The sequence below is a fragment of the Schistocerca americana genome, chromosome X, assembly GCF_021461395.2.
Source record: "Schistocerca americana isolate TAMUIC-IGC-003095 chromosome X, iqSchAmer2.1, whole genome shotgun sequence".
Classification (NCBI taxonomy): Eukaryota; Metazoa; Arthropoda; class Insecta; order Orthoptera; family Acrididae; genus Schistocerca; species Schistocerca americana.
This window is the reverse complement of record NC_060130.1, coordinates 738,268,762-738,291,153: the sequence shown is the minus strand read 5'-3', so window position 1 is coordinate 738,291,153 and position 22,392 is coordinate 738,268,762. Positions and strand designations below refer to the sequence as shown.

General features: G+C 42.2%; 1 protein-coding gene across 1 annotated transcript in view; it reads left to right on the top strand.

Moving 5' to 3' along the window:
- The window catches only part of LOC124556294 (glutamate receptor ionotropic, kainate 2-like), a 414,191-nt gene that overhangs the window by 241,668 nt on the left and 150,131 nt on the right, over positions 1-22,392 (top strand). The window contains exon 8 of the mRNA XM_047130270.1: positions 14,273-14,357. Coding sequence (XP_046986226.1) covers positions 14,273-14,357 — 85 coding nt within the window. The remainder of the gene's footprint in view (positions 1-14,272; positions 14,358-22,392) is intronic.

The window sequence follows — 22,392 nt, the reverse complement described above, 5'->3', positions numbered from 1 at the left end:
AGAATGGAAGGGGGGAAGGGGCAAGAGGGAGCCCAGGAAAAGGACAGAGGTAGGGATGGGGAGGTGATGATCACAGTTGATAGGAGGGACAAATGGAGGGAGAGAGGGCACATCTGGGAGGGGGAGTAGAGGTAGAGGGTAGGGGGGGCACAACGGCGAAGGGACATCAGCGAGTACAGGTTGTAGAGGATAGGAGCAACCAGGGGATGGGGAGATCAAGGGGGCGGGAATTGTAGATCACTCAAATATGTTTGAGGAAAATGAGCAGATGGGGGAAAGGAATCAGGTCATAGAGGATCCATGTGGGGGATGGGAGGTGTATATAGAAGACAAAGCAGAGTGCATGGCACTCGAGGATCTGGAGGGACTTACAGAATTTGGGGGAGCAGATATTTTGGCAGGACCGACATAACAGAGGATGGGGCAGATCAAAGGATTTGTAGGTGTGGAGGATGGTAGAGGGGTTCAACTCCCTGGTCTGGCCAGAAAGGAGTTTAAGGAGATGAAGGTAGTTATGGGCTTTGGATTGGTTAGAGTGGAGATGAGGGATCCAGGTGAGTTGATGGTCAATGGTGAGTCCAAGTTAGGTGAGGGTGGGGGAGAGCCAGACAGGATGGGCACATATAGGAAAAAATCAAGGAGCCAGAAGGAGTGAGTGGTACGAACTGTGGTGATTGCCTGGGTCTTGGAAGGACTGATTTTTAGGAGCCACTGGTTACACCATATGGCAAAAACATAAAGGTGACCCTAGAGAAGGCGTTGGGATCATTGAAGGATAGGAGTGAGTGCAAGGAAGGCGGTCTCATCAGCATATTGCAGGAGGTGGACTGAAGGGGGGCGGGTCTCAGCATATCTGCAGTGTACAGGAGGTAGAGGAGAGAGGAAAGGGCAGAGCCCCGGGTCACACCAACAGAGGGGTAGAGGGTGCAGGAATCAGTGTTGTGGATGGTAACGTAGGAGGGGTGGCGGGAGAGGAAGGAGGCAATCATATGCACATAGTTATTAGGAAGAGCGTAGGCCTGGAGTTTAAACAGGAGACTGGGATGCCATATGCAGCTGTAGGTCTTTTCAAGGTCTGCGGATACAAAATAGGCTGAGCGATGGGAGTTAAGCTCGAAGAAGAGAAGATGGGTGAGGTGTAGGAATTGATCGTGAGCAAAGAAGGAAGGTCGAAAGCCACAGTGGCTGTAGGGGAGGAGGTGGTGTTGATGGAGGTGATGATGGATGCACCAGGTAAGGATGCATTCCAAGAGCTTGCTGAACACCAAGGTGAGACATATAGGGCGATAGGAAGAGGTATCAAACAGAGGCTTGTTAGGTTTGAGGAACATTGGGATACAGAACGTTCTCCACAGGGGGGGGGGGGGGGGGGGGGTAGAAGCTGGTGGCAAGGATTACTTTGTAGAGGGCGGCAAGGACTGCAAGGAAGGATGGAGGGCAGTGCTTATGATGGTTGTAGGTAGTGTGGTTGTGGCCGGAGGCAGTGTTGCTTTTAGTGCAGAGTGTGAGGATGATGTCCTGTGTAGTGGTGGGAGTGTTAAGTGCCAATGGTGGTGTGTGGCCCAAGTATTGGAGGCTATGAGCAAGGGGAGGAGCGAAGGTACCCGTACATTTGATGACGTCGGGGAAGAGGGAATAATCAAATTGGGGATCTTCTGGAATGAAAAAGACATCGGATAGGTGGGACGCAAAGTGGTTGCCCTTACTGAGGTTATCAGGAAAGGGACCGTCATCTAGGAGGAGAGGGTATTCCGAGGTAGGGCGATTCCCAGTAAGGCGGTAGAAAGCAGACCAATACTTGGAAGGGTTTATTGGGAGCGTGGCGTTGACTTGTGTGCATGTCTATCGCCAGGAACGGTGTTTCTTCGCTGCAAGCATGTTGCGGATGTGTCGTTGTAATTGCCGGTGGCGAGTTAATGTGTCCCAGTCACGAGTGCGGAGGAAGGATCGGTAGAGGCAACGGGATTCACGAAGAAGAAGGAAGGCCTGTGAGGGCAGGGCTGGACGGTGAGAGTGGATGGTTTTGGTAGGGTGTGGTAGCGGATCGGGAGATGTCGTCTGGAGATTGGAGGATAGGGTTGTGGCGTTCGACCTGGGTGTGTAGGAAAAGCCACACGCCCGGGGTGTTTATACCAACGTCAGTGGGTCGCGCGCATGACAGGTGTTTTCATTTACGTATTCTGACACGTACAGTGACATCTATTGATCAATTTTCGCACTATTTGTTTTTCTTCTGCCATACGTTTTCTCTCTTCTCTGGTAATATTCCATTGCAATTTGACGTCATTCTGACCAGTGATTACTTCTACAGTGTTTTGTAAGTTTATCTTTAATTATAATCACCCTGTATATAGGGTGCAATTTGATGTGCATAACGCAGTAGATCACCATCATGCACGTCTTGCAAATTGTATCCAGCATCCTCGAAACGTGCAACCATCAGTTTCTGTATCAAGTGCTCCTTGTCCTTCTTTGAATAACCGTAATTTTTCTTGTGCACTGCACTGTCATATTGATGCATACTTAATCGAAATCTATTCATAATTTTTTTCACTATGCAGCGAATTATCTTCCATGTACGTAATTATATTTAGCACCCGCTGCCTGGACGACGATTGTGCTTTACTACCCTTTCGCTGGAGACGGGCTTTGTGGCTCCCTGTCCGACAACGATCATGAACTACATGGTTCGACGCCTGTTTCAGTATCACTTTCAGTTGTTAAGCACGTATCGTCATCATTGTGTTCCTCGTGTACATTGTTCGCACAATCGAGCTTATACAATACCACACATTCTTACGACACATAATGCAGAAAAGCTAATATTTCAGCTGGCACCTCTTTCTCACTCTGCGAAATTTCTTGGGTTCCTTTCTGACTAAATGTCAGCTTCGATAACTGTTGTTGTAGATACACTCCTGGAAATTGAAATAAGAACACCGTGAATTCATTGTCCCAGGAAGGGGAAACTTTATTGACACATTCCTGGGGTCAGATACATCACGTGATCACACTGACAGAACCACAGGCACATAGACACAGGCAACAGAGCATGCACAATGTCGGCACTAGTACAGTGTATATCCACCTTTCGCAGCAATGCAGGCTGCTATTCTCCCATGGAGACGATCGTAAAGATGCTGGATGTAGTCCTGTGGAACGGCTTGCCATGCCATTTCCACCTGGCGCCTCAGTTGGACCAGCGTTCGTGTTGGACGTGCAGACCGCGTGAGACGACGCTTCATCCAGTCCCAAACATGCTCAATGGGGGACAGATCCGGAGATCTTGCTGGCCAGGGTAGTTGACGTACACCTTCTAGAGCACGTTGGGTGGCACGGGATACATGCGGACGTGCATTGTCCTGTTGGAACAGCAAGTTCCCTTGCCGGTCTAGGAATGGTAGAACGATGGTTTCGATGACGGTTTGGATGTACCGTGCACTATTCAGTGTCCCCTCGACGATCACCAGTGGTGTACGGCCAGTGTAGGAGATCGCTCCCCACACCATGATGCCGGGTGTTGGCCCTGTGTGCCTCGGTCGTATGCAGTCCTGATTGTGGCGCTCACCTGCACGGCGCCAAACACGCATACGACCATCATTGGCACCAAGGCAGAAGCGACTCTCATCGCTGAAGACGACACGTCTCCATTCGTCCCTCCATTCACGCCTGTCGCGACACCACTGGAGGCGGGCTGCACGATGTTGGGGGCGTGAGCGGAAGACGGCCTAACGGTGTGCGGGACCGTAGCCCAGCTTCATGGAGACGGTTGCGAATGGTCCTCGCCGATACCCCAGGAGCAACAGTGTCCCTAATTTGCTGGGAAGTGGCGGTGCGGTCCCCTACGGCACTGCGTAGGATCCTACGGTCTTGGCGTGAATCCGTGCGTCGCTGCGGTCCGGTCCCAGGTCGACGGGCACGTGCACCTTCCGCCGACCACTGGCGACAACATCGATGTACTGTGGAGACCTCACGCCCCACGTGTTGAGCAATTCGGCGGTACGTCCACCCGGCCTCCCGCATGCCCACTATACGCCCTCGCTCAAAGTCCGTCAACTGCACATACGGTTCACGTCCACGCTGTCGCGGCATGCTACCAGTGTTAAAGACTGCGATGGAGCTCCGTATGCCACGGCAAACTGGCTGACACTGACGGCGGCGGTGCACAAATGCTGCGCAGCTAGCGCCATTCGACGGCCAACACCGCGGTTCCTGGTGTGTCCGCTGTGCCGTGCGTGTGATCATTGCTTGTACAGCCCTCTCGCAGTGTCCGGAGCAAGTATGGTGGGTCTGACACACCGGTGTCAATGTGTTCTTTTTTCCATTTCCAGGAGTGTATAATGCAATGTTTGCTTTTTTTTACCCTTTCCATCGCTCTGCTTTGTATCAATACCACTAGCACCGTAGCACTGTTGTGAGTTACTCGTCGAGTGAGCTGTTCAACTACGCTCCATAGCCTCAGGATGTGCTCACCATAGGATACCTCCAGTCCCGCGCCCTGTTGCGGTTAGCAGCCAATATTGTGGTTGCATGACAGACACTATATTGAGCGTCGAATGCCGTAAACATCATTGGTCTTTTGCTACCTCGCACTCGATGGGTTCCTTGTAAGACAAAAACAATTAAAGATATGGAATTCCATTGTGGAAAAGATAAAATTATTGTAGAGTGCCAGCCGCTGTGGCCGAGCTGTTCTAGGCGCTTCAGTCCGGAACCGCGCTGCTGCTATGGTCGCAGGTTCGAATCCTGCCTCGGGCATGGATGTGTGTGATGTCCTTAGGTTAGTTAGCTTTAATTAGTTCTAAGTCGAGGAGACTGATGACCTTAGATGTTAAGTCCCATAGTGCTTAGAGTCATTTGAACCAATTTAGTGTAGAGTTTTTGTTGAGAAAAACTGCAAGTGAGTGAGTGCAGCACGGCATGTGAGAAACTATTCAGTTAATTTTTGATGGTTCACAATATTGATACGGAATATTAAATCAAGAATGGTTCAAATGGCTCTGATCGCTATGGGACTTAACATATGAGGTAATCAGTCCCCTAGAACGTAGAACTACTTAAACCTAACTAACCTAAGGACATCACACACATCCATGCCCGAGGCAGGATTCCAACCTGCGATCTTAGCGGTCACGCGGTTCCAGACTGAAGCACCTAGAACCGCTCGGCCACGACGGCCGGCAAATCAAGAATCCAACAACTCCTACATTCATTGCTTGAAGTGCATCATGAAGATTCAGTTTTTCTTTGGTCTTCATCCCTATAATTACAAGAGGCGCACGTTGATTTACACTTCCCATCATTCATGGTGCCACGTTTTACTCATTATTACAGTTGCAAATATGCAGTGTTTTGCTCTAACCGTAGGTGGCACGATAATCACTAGAAGTTTAATCACTGCACAGTGCAGCTCGTTTACCAAACTGCCGTCGTTATGTGAGGGGACAACATGGAGTGTCATCAACTACAGCATGGATGACGTGGTTTTGTATAAGGAAGATGTGAACACGGCGGATATTCACAGGGTACTGGCTGCAGTGCGTGCAGAGTATGCACCGTCACGAAAAGTGCTCTTGCAACGTGACAACGCTCGTCCTATACGAGTCGGAAAAGCATAGCCATCGCTGAAACAGGGTTCCAGGTACTACCAGACAGTATAATCGTGAATCGGCCCCGTTGACTTCTCAAGGCTCTCCTCGAATCATTTTATCGAGTGTGTCGCACGCACCACAGGGCGGCTGTTCTCGGTTCCTGGATGGCAGCGAAATAATGTCGTCGGAGAGGTTTCTTCACAGCCCCGAACAAGTGGTAATCAGAAGCGGTCAACTCAGCAGAATACTTGGGTTTGGCAGTAAGTAGAACCCCGTTTTACGGATTGCAGCCGCGCTTTTCGGACTCGTATCGGAACGAGCGTTGAATTGTTACAAGAGCACAGTCACAATCTGCCACGCCCCTCGTAGTTTCTTTAAAAATACAGCATACATTAATTCAATCAATATCAGTACAGCGGAGCTGCTCAACTAAACATCAGACATTCTGTTTTTAACTACTGAGTTTGCTTCTTTCAATGGCCCAGCATCTGTTCATTTCGATTCGGTTATACACTACTGGCCATTAAAATTGTTACATCACGAAGATGACATGCTACAGACGCGAAGTTTAACTGACAGGAAGAAGATGCTGTGATATACAAATGATTAGCTTTTCAGGACATTCACACAAGGTTGGCGCCGGTGGCGACACCTACAACGTGCTGACATGAGGAGAGTTTCCAACCGATTTCTCATACACGAACAGCAGTTGACCAGCGTTGCCTGGTGAAACGTTCTTGTGATGCCTCGTGTAAGGAGGAGAAATGCGTACCATCACGTTTCCGACTTTGATAAAGGTCGGATTGTAGCCTATCGCGATTGTGGTTTATCGTATCGCGACATTGCTGCTCGCGTTGGTCGAGATCCAATAACTGTTAGCAGAATATGGAATCGGTGGGTTCAGGAGGGTAATACGGAATGCCGTGCTGGATCCCAACGGCCTCGTATCACTAGCAGTCGAAATGACACGCATCTTATCCGCGTGGCTGTAACGGATCGTGCAGCCACGTCTCGATCCCTGAGTCAGCAGATGGGGACGTTTGCAAGACAGCAACCATGTGCTCGAACAGTTCGACGACATTTGCAGCAGCATGAACTATCAGGTCGGAGACCATGGCCGCGGTTACCCTTGACGCTGCATCACAGACAGAAGCGCCTGCGATGGTGTACTCAACGACGAACCTGGGTGCACGAATCGCAAAACTTCATTTTTTCGGATGAATCCAGGTTCTGTTTGTTTGCAGCAACATGATGGTCGCATCCGTGTTTGGCGACTTCGCGGTCAACGCACATTGGAAGCGTGTGTTCGTCATCGCCATACTGGCTTATCACCCGGCGTGATGATATGGGGTTCCATTGGTTACACGTCTCGGTCACCTCTTGTTCGCACTGACGGCGCTTTGAACAGTGGACGTTACATTTCAGATGTGTTACGACCCGTGGTTCTACTCTTCATTAGATCCCTGCGAAACCCTACATTTCTGCAGGATAATGCACGACCGCATGTTGCAGGTCCTGTACGGACCTTTCTGGATACAGAAAATGTTTGACCGCTGCCCTGGCTAGCACATTCTCCAGATCTCTCACCAATTGAAATCGTCTGGTCAATGGTGGCCGAGCAACTGGCTCGTCACAATACGCCAGTCGCTACTCTTGATGAACTGTGGTATCGTGTTGAAGCTTCATGGGCAGCTGTACCTATACACGCCATCCAAGCTCTGTTTGACTCAATGCCCAGGCGTATCAAGGCCGTTATTACGGTCAGAGGTGGTTGTTATGGATACTGATTTCTCAGGCTCTGTGCACCCAAACTGCGTGAAAAAGTAATCACATGTCAGTTCTAGTATAATATATTTGTCCAATGAATACCCGTTTATCATCAGGATTTCTTCTTTGTGTAGCAATTTTAATGGCCAGTAGTGTATTCTTTTGCGGGTGGGGGGAACGAAATTACTCCTGGGTGCCACCTAACTCGGGTGCGTGGCGGTAGATTTTCTTAACACAAAACCGTCGGTCCTGATACCATTTTGAGGCGGTCGTCACCGCGTTTCTACCAGGCGTTTGCACGTGAGCCTACTTTCTCTACTTCTTCGGCAAAGAAGTACACAGTAATGACACGCGAATGATCTCAAACTGCCTGCCTAGTGCCGCGATACTCGGAGCCACAGTCTGTTTCAAGATTGCTTTAGCTGCGAAGAACGAGCAGGTAATATCATGTGGGCACACAGCCATTAGTTTGCCTCCTCGTTACAGCTATTTTGAGCCAACCGAACTGTTGCAGATCGAAATTAAGAATTACGTTGCAAGGAATAATACAAGAAAAAGAAAGAAATCACGCTGTTTACGGTCGAGACACTAAGCTACGAACCTGTTACGGAAGTCACTTCTGAAGTCTGGTAAAAAGGTGTCAGTCAAATGCAACACATTATACCAAAAAAAACTGTCAATAAATAATGGCAGCGACTGTGTCCACTGTCAGTTCAAGCATGTATAGCATGGACGAGAGTAAAAAAAATAAAATAAAAAAAGAAACCTAACTAACCTAAGGACATCATACACATGCATGCCCGAGGCAGGATTCGAACCTGCGACCGCAGCAGCTGCGTGATTCCGTACTGAAGTGCCTAGAACCGCTCGGCCACCACGGCCGGCTGGACGAGAGTAATAGCAGCAGAGTTTATTCATTGTAATCACAATAAAGATGGACAGTAGGATTCAGTAGAACGTTCGATAAGGGTGGTTTACGTAACTGCACACCAAAATTAATTTTTATAAGTTCTGACTGTTAATAAAAAGGCTCTAATTATTATCTGCATCCAGTGACGTTCATCTAAGGAACTCAATCTTAATCGCACAAAATGAATTCCTCGCACTGTTTGCATTATAAGTGCTGCCGTACTGGGGTAGTTTATATTGTTCCACTAATTCTCTTTCTTCCAAACCGGTGAGTTAAGTTCAATCACCTTAATTAACAGGCAAACTTTTGTTGTTGTAAGAAATAAGTAGAAAATACGATCAGAACATGTAATAACAGGTTACTGAGAAACCTTTCGTTCTGTCTCTCACAGTTACACCAAACGTTACCACGCGCCGTTGTATTACACTCAAATTATCAGGTGCTAATGGATTGCCACAGCGTTCCAGTTTAGAGCAGATGAAAATGTGGTGTGTTTTTGTAAGGTTTTTTATCTAAGTTCGATAACAAAAAGGTTTCTCGCATATCGAAAATTCGGTAACGTCATCAGTAAATGCATTTTATCAAACTTTTCGTATATCGTCTTAAAAATTTGCTGCCGCAAATAAAACTCAAGTGAAAACATAGTGCAGCTCCTCCATAGGAAAATGATGTCAGTTTCAGCTTTGTACATCTAATAGCTTATGTGTTTGAATGAGTTGAATGAAATATAAAGGTTTTGCGTTGTGTTCTGTGCTAGACGTGGCAACTCTGCTCCCCGCTTCCACGTGGTCCTACCGAAGTGTCAGTCCTAAAGTAGTTTCTGAACAGACCATAGTCGGAGCTGTGCAGTGCTTAAGCACCAAAGTGGAAACGCTCCATAGACAGACACGTTGCAGGGTCCTGATGCGCCAACTATATCTCGCGGATCTGCAATTTTATTTTCGGAGAGGGCTCAGAATGCAATAACTCTTCCTTGATTTCACTAACAAGGGTACAACCCAAGAGTAAATAAACGATCTTGATGAAACTTAGCGGGTGTGGAAAGGGGGTGAAATAATGCAGTACAAGTTTTTTGTATGTGCCCAATTTCACTTTTAAGGTAAAGGTTCAGAGGAAATATCTTCCGAACAATGATATATAAGAAAATGTTTTTCGTATAAAAGTTGATATGTAATTAACGTTCTCGAAAACCATATAATGACTTCTTGCAATAATTTGAAATTTAGCAGAAGATACCACCACCATTAATTAATTCTGAAAAATGAAAACTTTTATTGCAACATAAACTGAAAAAGGTTTTAAGCCACATACTTCCATGTGTAATAAAGCTAGTTTCTGAAATACCAATTTTGATAAATAAGCTGTACACAATGTGCTGTTGAAGTATTTTCAAAATACCTGATTGAAATATCTAAACATTCATTATTATTCAAATTATTTATTTTACTCAAATTTGTTTTATTTTGTCCGCCCCGACAGTTGAATGGTCAGCGTGACGGACTGCCGTCCTAAGGGGCCCGGGTTCGATTCCTGGCTGGGTCGGGGATTTTCTCCGCTCAGGGACTGAGTGTTGTCTTTTCTTCATCATCATTTCATCCCCATTCGGGGCGCAGGTCGCCGAATGTAGCGTCGAATGTAATGAGACATGCACCAAGGCGGCTGGATCCGCCCCGTAAAGGGCCTCCCGGCCAATGATGCCAAAGGCTCATTTCCATTTCCTTTTGTTTTAAGTTTTAAATTGTTATTTTACGTTTTATATTCGTGTTTCTTTCTTTTTCTGCTATACTTATCCCCAGTAGACTTGATCAGCAAGCAAGTATTAAGGGAAGGCGGAAAGACGTCTGGGAGGAAAGACGACGCTGTTTTTGTGAGGTACTATTGCGGATATTTAGAGAACCGGCATTTGAAGCCGACTGAAGATCGATTCTACTGCCGCTAACGTACATTTTTCATAAGGATCACAAAGATAAGATACGAGTTATTAGGGCTTGTATGGAAGCTTATAGACGGTCGTTTATCCCTCGCTCTATTTGCAAGTGGAACAGCAAAGGAAATGACTTGTAGTGGTACAAGATACCCTTCGCCATGCACCATATGGTGACTTGCGGAGTATGTACGTAGATTTAGATGTTATCTATTTTACTGAAAATGTAAATCTTTCGTCTTGTATTATTTGTCGTTTGCACTTTAGCAATAATTATTGCTACATCAAGCCAGGTGGTCTAGTTGTGAAGGGTGCACCTGGAAACCAAAAACTATGGAATCTTATACCCTATAGACCCATGGAATATTTCAGCCTGCCTTTAACCTGGGCTTCACATTTCAGTTATGTGAAGTTAACAAGGTACGACACGTGGTTCGGATTACACGTTAAACTGTAGGTCCCTTTCCCCCCAGTAAGTTTACTTGAGTGAGTTAGTGATACACAGGTGACCGAAGTGGCACCAAATTGAAAAATTTGCACCAGGTCGTTAAGGCCACACGGAATTATTATTTTTATCACTGTTGTTGCTACGGTCCCCTCATGGTCACTACTACAGGTTTCAATGCAGACATGTCAAATAGGTCACGTCTATTTGGTGACGTTATATCCATATAAGCACACCAGACAAAAAGAAGCCACTTTCAGGAGAGATGACGGTAATACCTTCTCTCACCGCGTCGACAACAATATTGTTTCAACCTGCGTATGAACAGAACACGTTTAGCCATTATGTTACCTGTGTCAGTTAGCATAGCTGTTGCATACATTGCTATAAAGTGAAACACAGCCCTACAATAGTGACGTTGATTCTATCTGTGCATTACCTGCAAGAAATTAGGACGAATCTTTCAACACAATTCTTTAGCATAATGATATCAGATCTTACTCTAGAATAATTGTTTTATTGTGGCTTTTTTATCTAAGTTCAATTGCCAGATTTACGCAGTAAAATCACATCAGAGAGTGAAAAAATCAAAGCGCCGCAAAAGAGTACTTCGCGTACACCTACAATCATTAAAATATTATATTTATTAAACACAGTTACTTTATAACTAATAACGATCAGTAAGTAAATGTATTCGTGTTAGGACGTAAGATAATAGGAAGATCAATTTATAATAGACCAGATAGGAAATAAAGAAACGTGGCGTAATGTAGCCTATAGGGCAATGCGATGCAGAATGGAACAGTGGGGCACAACGACGTTGTGCTGTTTTCTAGACTGGAGAATGCTGCAACTTATTTTAGTGACATGCAACCATGTCTCTAAAAGAAAGGAAGGCGCAACAGAAATTTTGACTTGGTTGGGAGCGCTACTTGTACGTAAACGGTTGTCCTTCAGGTTTCCAGCTTTGTTTTTAAATGTTTTGGTGAATTTATGCAAGATAAGCAGTTCATTCTTAATTCTACGCCTTTAAATGACATATAATCTTTAAGTTCATGCCATTCGCTATGCATCAATTACCTAATACGTTAAAATACGTCAGTTATTATGCTCAACAAAAGTTGTTAAGCTGAAACTTGCTCTTGGCGCGGAACGGGACCGGGCAGAATGGGATAGTGTCTCGTTCTGCCCCTTCAATATTTAATGCAAATAGATTTTTGTTATCCCTCCCTTGCTTTTCCAGATGTTGTGAACTTACATTAGAAAGCCTAACAGACAGCAGTTGGGTGTTAAATCAATGCAAACTGCAGTTTCAGCCGTTTTATCTTCTGAAATGGGAGTATTTAAAGCATCTACGATGTATAACGTACGCAAATCATAGTTGGAAAGATACATTCATAAGGTTAAAAATAATTCAATTACAGAGTTGACAAATCAGATGGGAAATTCAAGAATGTGTTGACTGAGTACAAAAAGACGAGCCGGTAGTATATCTGAAGTCATTGAAGAGCAGACGTTTTAGTCCAACGATGAAATCTCATTGTCAGATCACTAACCCATCAGCTAGAATAAGGAAATGACATACCATACAGATATGACAAAGAAACTTGTTTGCCAGGGCAGACCTGGGCTACAATATTTATTAATAGGCATCGTTTCTTGTCTATTCGTGAAGCAGAAAATACGTCTGGTGCATGAGCGATGAGATTCAACAAAGTAGAAGTAACAGTTATAAACATTAAAAATAATTGTACCTTTTTCAAAATAACAATAGTAAATACTTTCTTGTAGTTAATGATTTTTTTGAAGAACTTCTATTCTTTGGTCAAAACTGTTCATTAAACAACTTTATATCTTGTTTTAAGATGATAGTCCCAATAATTTTAACTTGTATCCAATAGTTTCACTAAAAATTGTCTTATCCACTTTTGCCTCGTGGGTGGGGCTGAACTGTAAATATGCGAGAATTTCTTTGGAAAAGTTTATGAAATGTATTTCATACAGAAAGTGATTCTCAAGCAATATGTGTTAGGTTATATCACGAGGTGACTTTATCTACCTTTAAGAAGTGTTTTCTTGTGAACCTTTATTTTACAAAATTTGTTAAACGTGAAGTATCCTGTTCTACATGGAGTTCCCCTATCTGTATATATTTCTGTCTGTGCGGTCGTCATGGTACCGTAAGTGTATGGAATGGAGTAATGAGTCAAATTCTTTTATGTTAATAAGTGTGCACCTTTGACTGCAATGAAATATGACTTAATCAATCACACCAACTGACTGTAGATAGAAAATAATGATATCACTCTTGTGTGTATAAAAGTATAAAATTTGAGTGATTGCTTCAAAACTAATTATCTATAAAAGATGTCGGTGCCATATTTATTAATAACTCATGGACTGTTTCATATTTCACTGTACTGTAGGATAATTCAAATTGCAGAATAAAAGCCACAGTACATGTTTATTATGAACTGTAGAAAAATTATTGCGAAATTTTTACGGTATTCAGTTTGAAGAAGATGGAGCAACGGTAGCAAGGTATAGGTACATTTGGTAACGCACTGGGGATGGCATGGGTTAGTTTATAGTGTGTCAGCGTGCGGAGCATGTCCTGTGTGTAGGGCGTTCGTAGTTTTAGTGAATGTGTAGATCAGTCTTGCAGACAGCATCCATCACGCATGAGACGTAACATACGAAGTGGATCTTGGGTTTTAGTGTCTGCTTCACCTTGATTGAAACTGAAAGATCACACGTGAGCCAGGACTTCGCCTTGCGCGTAGTGTGAATAAAGGGGTACTTTGGAACTACTCGTTCCTACGCCTGTGCATTATTTAGTAAATGAATTTCATTATTTTCCTAAACCTAATTCCGTTTGGATTACTTTCTGTGAATGAGTGTGATTTATTGTGGAATTATATAGACATCGCTTACGTAAGTTAACGCACTATCAGCCAGACAAACTCCTGTGTAATTAGCATGCATAACCAACTATCACTCAAGTGAGATATCTGAACAATAGTTTAACAGTTCGAGAGCTCACGCTAAGTTGTTTCTCCAGTCTGCAGAAACTAAAGTAATCTTTTGGCTTATGTCCGAGACTGGTGATCGTAATTTCACAACTAATCGTCTATGTAACTGATACTGTAGCGTAAAATCTTACGTAGCCTAAGAAAATATGTTATTAAAGGTATCAGAACAAGCCTGGGAAGAAATTTCTAAAAAAAATTATTATAAGAATACCAAGTTGATACGAAATTGTTGTCATATCTACGAATGATTACGCTAATAACCCAGTGATCATTCGTTGAAGGAGAGCAAGATAAAAACATATGCCATAGATTACGATGATGTTGATAACGCTATATACTTGGAGGTACAGGGACTGCCACAGGGCGGATAGAAATAAAAGACAATATCAGACCAATAGAAAACTGAAGTTCAAGAAGGAAAGTTCTTTTGTGTTTCTGAATCTTTTACGAAGCTGTTTATTTTTATGAATGCTTTTAAGTACAGAAATTTCAATAGCTATTATTAAGACGGGATTTAAATGTCCTCTACGTTATAATCTTGAAATATCAATAATCTTGTTTTCAGTGGAACTCACAAAGAAGTTTATCTTCCTTAAATTGCAGAGAGCTGATCTGGCAATATGTGACCTGACGATAACTTACGAGCGGGAATCAGTTGTGGACTTCACAATGCCTTTCATGAATCTAGGTAAGTAGCACTTCTCAATATTAATATTATAAATGCAAAAGTAATTCTGTCTGATATGTTTTCATGACTAAACCGCTGAATTAATTTTGGTGAAATTTTGTATAGAGACAGCTTGAACCCTGAGAAAGAACACAGAAAGTAAAGGGAAAAAATTAAAATAAAAAATAAAATAAAAGAAGACGATCCCAAAGGGAATCAAGTGGGGAAAGGGACATCATTTTTTATATCAGTGAACATACATAATGTAAAAATTATTGTATAATAAATTTGTTGTATACTGTATAGTTATTCAATAATGTGAATCATAGATTCGCGCTCCTGCCCATGCCCTTCCACACACACCGACTGGCAATGACGTTACACCGAACTACAAATTACTTTTTTTTCGGCAGTTTAAGATTCTGTAATAATTTTAGAAAGTTAGTTAGTGAGCCACTTAATGTTCCATAGATCGATTCTTTTATCGAAATGATGTGGAATGAGTCAGTTTACACCATATGTATACATGAGTAGTGTTAACATAAACATATTACTTTTTTAGTCCTACTCATACTACTACGCTCAAACTTTTTTTTTTTTTTTTTTTTTTTTTTTTTTTTTTTTTTTTTTTTTATTTGTTACCTGTCAGACATTTTATATATTGTGACAGAGCTGTTAAAACGCCTGTCTCTTCGAAGAGGTACCTACATGATGACCATGGGTGAACGCCACATGGCATCCTTACTACTCGCTTTTGTCAGTAAGTGCCTTCTTTCTAACCGATGAGCTATCCCAGAAAATTATTCCATAATACATTATTGAGTGGAAATACGTGAAATATATCAGGAGGTTAATTCCTTTGTTACCAAGGTTAGCAGTGATTGAGAAGCTCAGTATCATGTTTCTTCCAGGCCAAGTTTTCATCAATATTTAGATCCAACAATCTGGAGAATTCTATCCTAGGTACTGACTCCTGCTCATGTACTAAGTCAATTGTTGATATGACTCTGATTGTTGTTTTTGAATATTTAGGTAGCCTCCATTATCTGAGAACCACTGAAAAATTCGTTGAAAAACATCCTTAATAATCTCTTCTGTTGCTTTCTCTCCAATGGAATCTGTTATGACACCAATATTGTCTGCAAAAAGTACCAATTCTTGAACGTTAAGTGGAAGGTCATTCACAGATGTAAAGAATGGGAGCGGCATCAAATTTGAACCCTGTGGGATTCTCTCTGTGATTTCCCTCCAGTCACTAAAGTTTTCTACCCTTCCAACATTGTTTGTATTATCCAGCGCAACTTTGTGCGTTTTGTTTGGTGAATATAATTCAAATGAGCTGTGTGTAAAACCAATTCCATAAAACTTAATTTTTTCTAGTAGAGTACCATGACTTTCAAAAACAAATGCCTCGGAAGGATAACAAAAAAATACCAACTGGGGATATTTTATTGTTAAAGGCCTGTACTGTTTCATGAGTGAATGTATAAATAGCATTCTCAGTCGAGCAACCTTCCTGGAATCCAAACATGCCCGACAGAACGGACACCATTTGAATACATACATTTCTGTAAGAGTGTTGCGGCTCCTTGACATTCGTTTCAGTGCGGATGCGTCAATAGCGTCCAAATTTGCAAGTAGTCGGTAATGGACGAGGGACGCTGCATTGCAGCTTGCGATAAGTTGGAATCTGAGTTGGTCAGGGACCGGTACCGAACAGTTAGACTGGTTAAGGAAACCGCTGAAGAGCAGCGGTAAATTCAGGCTCGAGTCCAGGTCTGGCACAAATGTTAAACTTTTGCTGTTGCATTACTAAAATCCCCTGTGCTTCTGGAAATCACGAATTCCACCCTATCCCTTCCGTTCCTTTCCACATTCTCTATTTCGTATAAATTACTTGTTAAGTTGGAAAAAATTTTCAAAATTATGTTCGAAATTCCATTAACAACACATCAACTTTTGCTTTTTACAATTTTTAGAATTCAGTGAAGGATATTGGTGTAGCTTCTAGTTGCTTAAAATTTTGTGGGGACATATGTTTTTATGCTTCTTGAACTAAACCACTTAATTCCACTTCTGCTGCTACATTTAGAAAGTGACTGATGAACGTACTTACGTCTTGAGAATTATCAGTATTTACAGACGAATGGAAAAACTGGTAGAAGCCGACCTCGGGGAAGAACAGTTTGGATTTCGTAGAAATGTTGGAACACGTGAGGTAATACTGACTCTACGACTTATCTTAGAGAATAGATTAAGGAAAGGCAAATCTACGTTTCTTACATTTGTAGACTTAGAGAAAGCTTTTGGCGATGTTGACTGGAATACTCTCTTTCAAATTCTGAAGGTGGCAGGAGTAAAATACAGGGAGTGAAAGGTTATTTACAATTTGTACAGAAACCAGATGGCAGTTACAAGAGTCGAGGGGCATGAAAGGGAAGCAGTGGTTGGAAAGGGAGTGAGGCAGGGTTGTAGCCTATCCCCGATGTTATTGAATCTGTATATTGAGCAAGCAGTAAAGGAAACAAAAGAAAAATTCGGGGTAGGAATTAAAATCCATGGAGAAGAAATAAAAACTTTGAGGTTCGCCGATGACATTGTAATTCTGTCAGAGACAGCAAAGGACCTGGAAGAACACTTGAATGGAATGGACCGTGTCTTGAAAGGAGGATATAAGATGAACATCAACAAAAGCAAAACGAGGTTATTGGAATGTAGTCGAATTAAATCGGGTGCTGCGGGAATTAGATTACGAAATGAGACGCTTAAAGTAGTAAATGAGTTTTGATGTTTGGGGATCGAAATAGCAGATGATGGTCTAAGTAGAGAGGATATAAAATGTAGATTGGCAATGGCAAGGAAAGCGTTTCTGAAGAAGAGAAATTTGTTTACATTGAGTACTGAATAGAATTGGGGAGAAGATAAATTTGTGGCACAACTTGACAAGAAGAAGGGATCGGTTGGTAGGACATATTCTGAGGCATCAAGGGATCGCCAATTTAGAATTGGAGGACAGCGCGGAGGGTAAAAATCGTAGAGGATACCAAGAGATGAATACACTAAACAGATTCAGAAGGATGTAGGTTACAATAGGTACTGGGAGATGAAGAAGCTTGCACAGGATAGAATAGCATGGAGAGCTGCATCAAATCAGTCTCTGGACTGAAGACCACAACAACAGTAATCGTCATTTCGTACAACTGTTATTGTATCTTGCGAAATGACTGGCTGTGCTGTCTCTTGTTTTACAATATCACACAAAGCTTTAATCTTATTACCTGGATTATTTATTTTTGTTAGGACGTACATACTTCTGGATATTTTAATGAGTTTCCTTAAAACACTACAATCTTTTTTGTAGAATGCAACTAATGTTCAGATCTTGACTTAGTCTGACCTCTGTATAAATTCCCCTCTTCGCAGTACATGAGAATTTAATCCCCTTAGTTATCCACGGTTTTCATGTTTCTGATGTATCAGCTGGCTAACTCTTTAGGGAAGGTAATTTCAATTATTGACACAAATCTGCTGTGGAATAAATTGAATCTGACATTAGCTTCTCTGTCTATTTATACACCTCATCCCATACCACCTATTTTAATGTACTGTTAAAACGTCATATTATGTTCTCATTAATAAGTCTCACTGGTTTGTATGAACCTGCCTCGGGGCTGCCAGTATCATGTTGTTTATTTCCTTTAACTGTGCATGATGACCGGATAGTCCATTAACAATTCAGTTCACATTAACTGTTTCAGCTTGAGCACTGCCCATAAAATTTTTATCACTCAGTCTTCTACTATTTTACTGCACACGAGTTACAAAAATCTACCACCGAAATTAGATTGAAACAACGAGGTAATCATTCTGTTTCCTTTTTCCTGTCCGTGTCTTTTAAGAAATCTACATTGAAAGATCCACAAACTACTAATTGTTTCTTTTTCTCTGACAGGTAGCTCGATGATGCATGTAGATTTTTTGTAATTGGCTGGAATATCCATAAGCGGGATAGGTAGACTGTTTTCTCATTTTCGCAAAGAAATTTTCAGTCTCCAGTGAGCCCCTGTCATTGTTCTACCTAGTCTTTCCAACCTTTATTCGATTCTTTAAAACACTGGAAAAATTTATGACAGGCCGCTGCTGCACACTTGAGTTTCAAAATAAGATTTTAGCTTACCTTCAGTTTCTGTATAGGGAAGTATCACCGTATTTACTTCAGGACATATATTTTGAATTAATTAGAAAATGTCCTCACCGGCATTTGTAAGAAGAAATAACTTCTATTCAACATCACCTGATAATTTATAAATGATGGAATTTTGCTTCAGTCTAACATCACCTGATAATTTATAAATGATGGAATGTTGCCTCAGTCTTGATATATAGTTTGGTCATGATTTTATCTCCCTATCGAAAGCCGGAAATTGCGGTATTTTCTTGGTCATGTTCGTTCTCTGCTTCTAGCTTTGATAATCTTGTCACCGTAAGTTCTCGCTTTGTAGGGAGTTGTTGCAGCAGCACCAGAATGGGTTTTAATATGTCAAGTTGAACTATTTCCAAATAAATTCTGAACAGTATATTTTATTCTGAGATACCTTCCTGAAAATGAAATGAGGTTAGCAGCCAAATCATAGTACTGAGAATGCCTCACTATTAATTATAGGTTGTTTACAGTGTCAGAAAAACTTCACTTTCACTTCTATTTTTTGTTACACGTTCTTACTCTTTCGTCATCATCGTCAGGCTTTTGTCTTGTATTCACCAATTACTCTAGGCACCACACATAATAATGTTGCAGGTAGAGTACTATTTACCACCGAAAGTAGATTCTGTAATGTGGTGGCTTGCTTGTAAGCAGCAGCTGTACATCTCGTCACAAGGCCAAACAGGTTTTGGCGACAATTGGGCGAAAGTGGTAGCAACACGGATTAGCAACAATTTGCTATAATTTCTTAACAGAAACTTTATAATGCCTAAATGTAGCGTAAATAGAGTGCGTGGTAATAGTTTACTTTTCACTGGCACTGATCTTACTTTACATCTGACCCAGTCCTGAATGCAGTGAACAATAACGACGATCGTTTCTGCAATGTCAATTTGGGTCTTCTTGGTAACGACTGCAGACCCGGTCTGGATGCTATTTTCATATACTGTTGCTAATGTGCGAATATGTCTTGAGTGGTGCCGTGCGTCAGCTTAAACCTGCGTTTGGTATAGAAATGTTTACTTGGGAACTATTTGAGTGACATAAGGAGCAACCAGAAAATAATCGTTACCTTGAGCGCCCTCTATTGGAGACTAGCCTTAACTCAGTTACACCTGAGTTCTAAGCAGCTATGTATGGCAATGTTCTGGGAAACATAGCGTTTAGTAAGACAGAGCTTTGCATCCCACTGCAAATCTCTCCTCCCCCGCCCCCTCCCAGTCGGTGAATATTAATGATACCATTACACTGGACGATAAGTTTACCTCTCTGGTTTGTATATTTCCTTTTGTAGCAGCTGATATTAAAAAGAATACAGAAAAAAAGTTAGTTAACTGTAAGCAAAACTGTCACAAGGCAGAAAACGACGACTAAATTCTGAGGAATATGATTTTGACGCTTCTGGCAAACATACAGAACGGTGAAGCGTTTTTGCCAGAGAGCATTGGCGGATGTAGAACCTAAGCTGACAAATCGCAGGTCTCTTTATATGTTATCTACACCCAGTTTCCTGCACTGAGATACGAAACTATGTTAACAAAGACTTAGTAACGATGTGATTACGAAGTAGATATTCCTGCTGCATCACTTGACATTGTGATCACTATGACTTTTAATACTGAACTACTGTAGTATGGATTCACCGAAGAAGAAGTAGCATGCCCACATATAGCCTTTGTCAAGTGAGACTTACGTTCTAATCCGCCGTATTTCAACTTCTTCATTGAAACTTCATAATCTCAATTCGATGACAAATAAGGGAAGAACATACGGCAACAGAGAAACTTATGTCGTGGGATGTATGACTCTGTAAGTACTGCATGTGCTAATGTATATTGTTTTAAGCCAATGTTAAGCTTTGCGCCAAATAATAGCTCATTCATGATTCTTATGAATCTGCTGGTTATAATTGTCTGTTACTCGGGATTGTTTCTTAGACATCTTATGCTTGTGTGCTCTTTACAGTGATTAACTTCCAAACGTCGTTTGCACACAAGTACGGATTTTTACAGCTGGGTGATCTTTATACGTGGTATAACAGAAATATCATTGTTTTGGTATAGTGTTTATAGTGTTTTAGCGATTCGAATTGGGTTACTTCACTTGTGAGAATATAAACGCCTGAAAAAAAGAAAGATTGGGTTTAAGGTTCCGTCGACATTGACGTCATTAGAGACGGAACACAGGCTCAGATTGTGTCAAGGGTGGGGAAGTAAACGGCCGTGCACTTTCAAAGGAACCATCCCTGCATATTCCTGGAATGACTTAGGGAAATCATGGGAAATCTAAATTTGGATGGCTGGACGCGGGTTTGGACCGTCGTCCTCTAGAATACGAGTCCATTGTGCTAAGCACTGTACCACCTCGCTCGGTATAAACGCCCAAATTCTGGTCGAGGATCACAGCTCCTTTGTACAGACTCTGGGGTTTTTGAGTGATGAGTAAGGTTACAGGCCCAAACTGCATAGCCGTCAAGGTAGTGAGTTTTGCTTCAATGCGCTTATAATAGTGATGGCATTTTCCAGTAACGATTAGGTACCGCAAATTTTTATCGAATGTCTCAAAATTAACGCGCTTTGGTTAGCTTGGTCCAAAGCACCTGATTGATGGTTTACAATATGGGCAAGTGACCAATGAGAATTTCGCAACACGTCTCCACCAAAGAATGGATGAAGGAAATCTCGGTAGGAACATTAAGCTTGTGAGTTACTCTTGTTCTATTTCAGCGTCGATGAAGATCTCACCCAGGTTTACTTATCCCGTCAAAAAGTATCGGCGTGCGATTTTCATTGAGTAAGTCCGTGATAAAAATTGCCAGCGTTCTGCGTGCCACTGGATGTTGAAAGAAGCGTAAATATTAACTAGACAAATATCATAAAATTGTACGGCGATGTCATGCCTCGATGAGAGGATAGCTTGTGTGAAACAAGAAGTGCTCTGTGATTACGTAAACTTTCCCGGCGTATTAATTGGTTTCATTCTTGTCGAGTCTGCAGCCGGATTATAGAGTCTTCTTGACACAATATTTTAGCGACCCTTCTGACTGCCTTCTTCAGTTAATAACGCTCTTCGCAAAATTTGACTTGAACCTTCTGTTTCTGTCTTTTTTTTTATCTTCCATTCCACCTCTGAAGGAGATGGTGGGCTGTAGGAGAGCATAGCCCTTTTCAGCCATTGGTTGTGCTTTGTTATCTTTTGACACAATTTATTCAGGGAAATTGGGTGCTTATGTAATTCTGTAGGATTTTTAATCGCATGTAAATGGATATTTGAGAGGAACATGTTGTTGTGTAAGTTTTCTTCATTCCAAATTCCAGCGTTCGCCTTACGGCTGAGAGAAATATCTCTTGGTCGAATAAACCCCTGCTGTGATTGGTTACCTGATGTTCTGGCTTATGTATCTTCATATTACCTCACTGATTTTCATAATGTGACACTGTGATCTTGGAATTTCGTTTATGTTGCGAATGTTTGTCTAATTCTGCAGAAAATGAAAATTTGAAAATCTAGTCGACAGAGAATATTGTCTCCTTCTGTGTGAATTGATTGAAGCACTTTTGTGTAATCCTTTTGTGAACGGCGGCCGCTTTGGACAGCACGGTGAACCAAACACCGTGCGAGCGAACTTCTCGCTGCTGCTCCATACCGCAAAATGAAGGAGCAGCGCCCCATTGTTCAAAGCTGGCTGAAACGGTGAACGCTACGGAGTACGTACCTCTGTCTGCTCAGATAAAGACTGTTTTTTAATTGCAAATCAAACAGGAATCCACATTTTACTTAAAGGACAGGCCTTGACTCTATTTATAATTTTATCTGCCAGCCTAATTTTAATGGATTCTCAGTAGTAACATG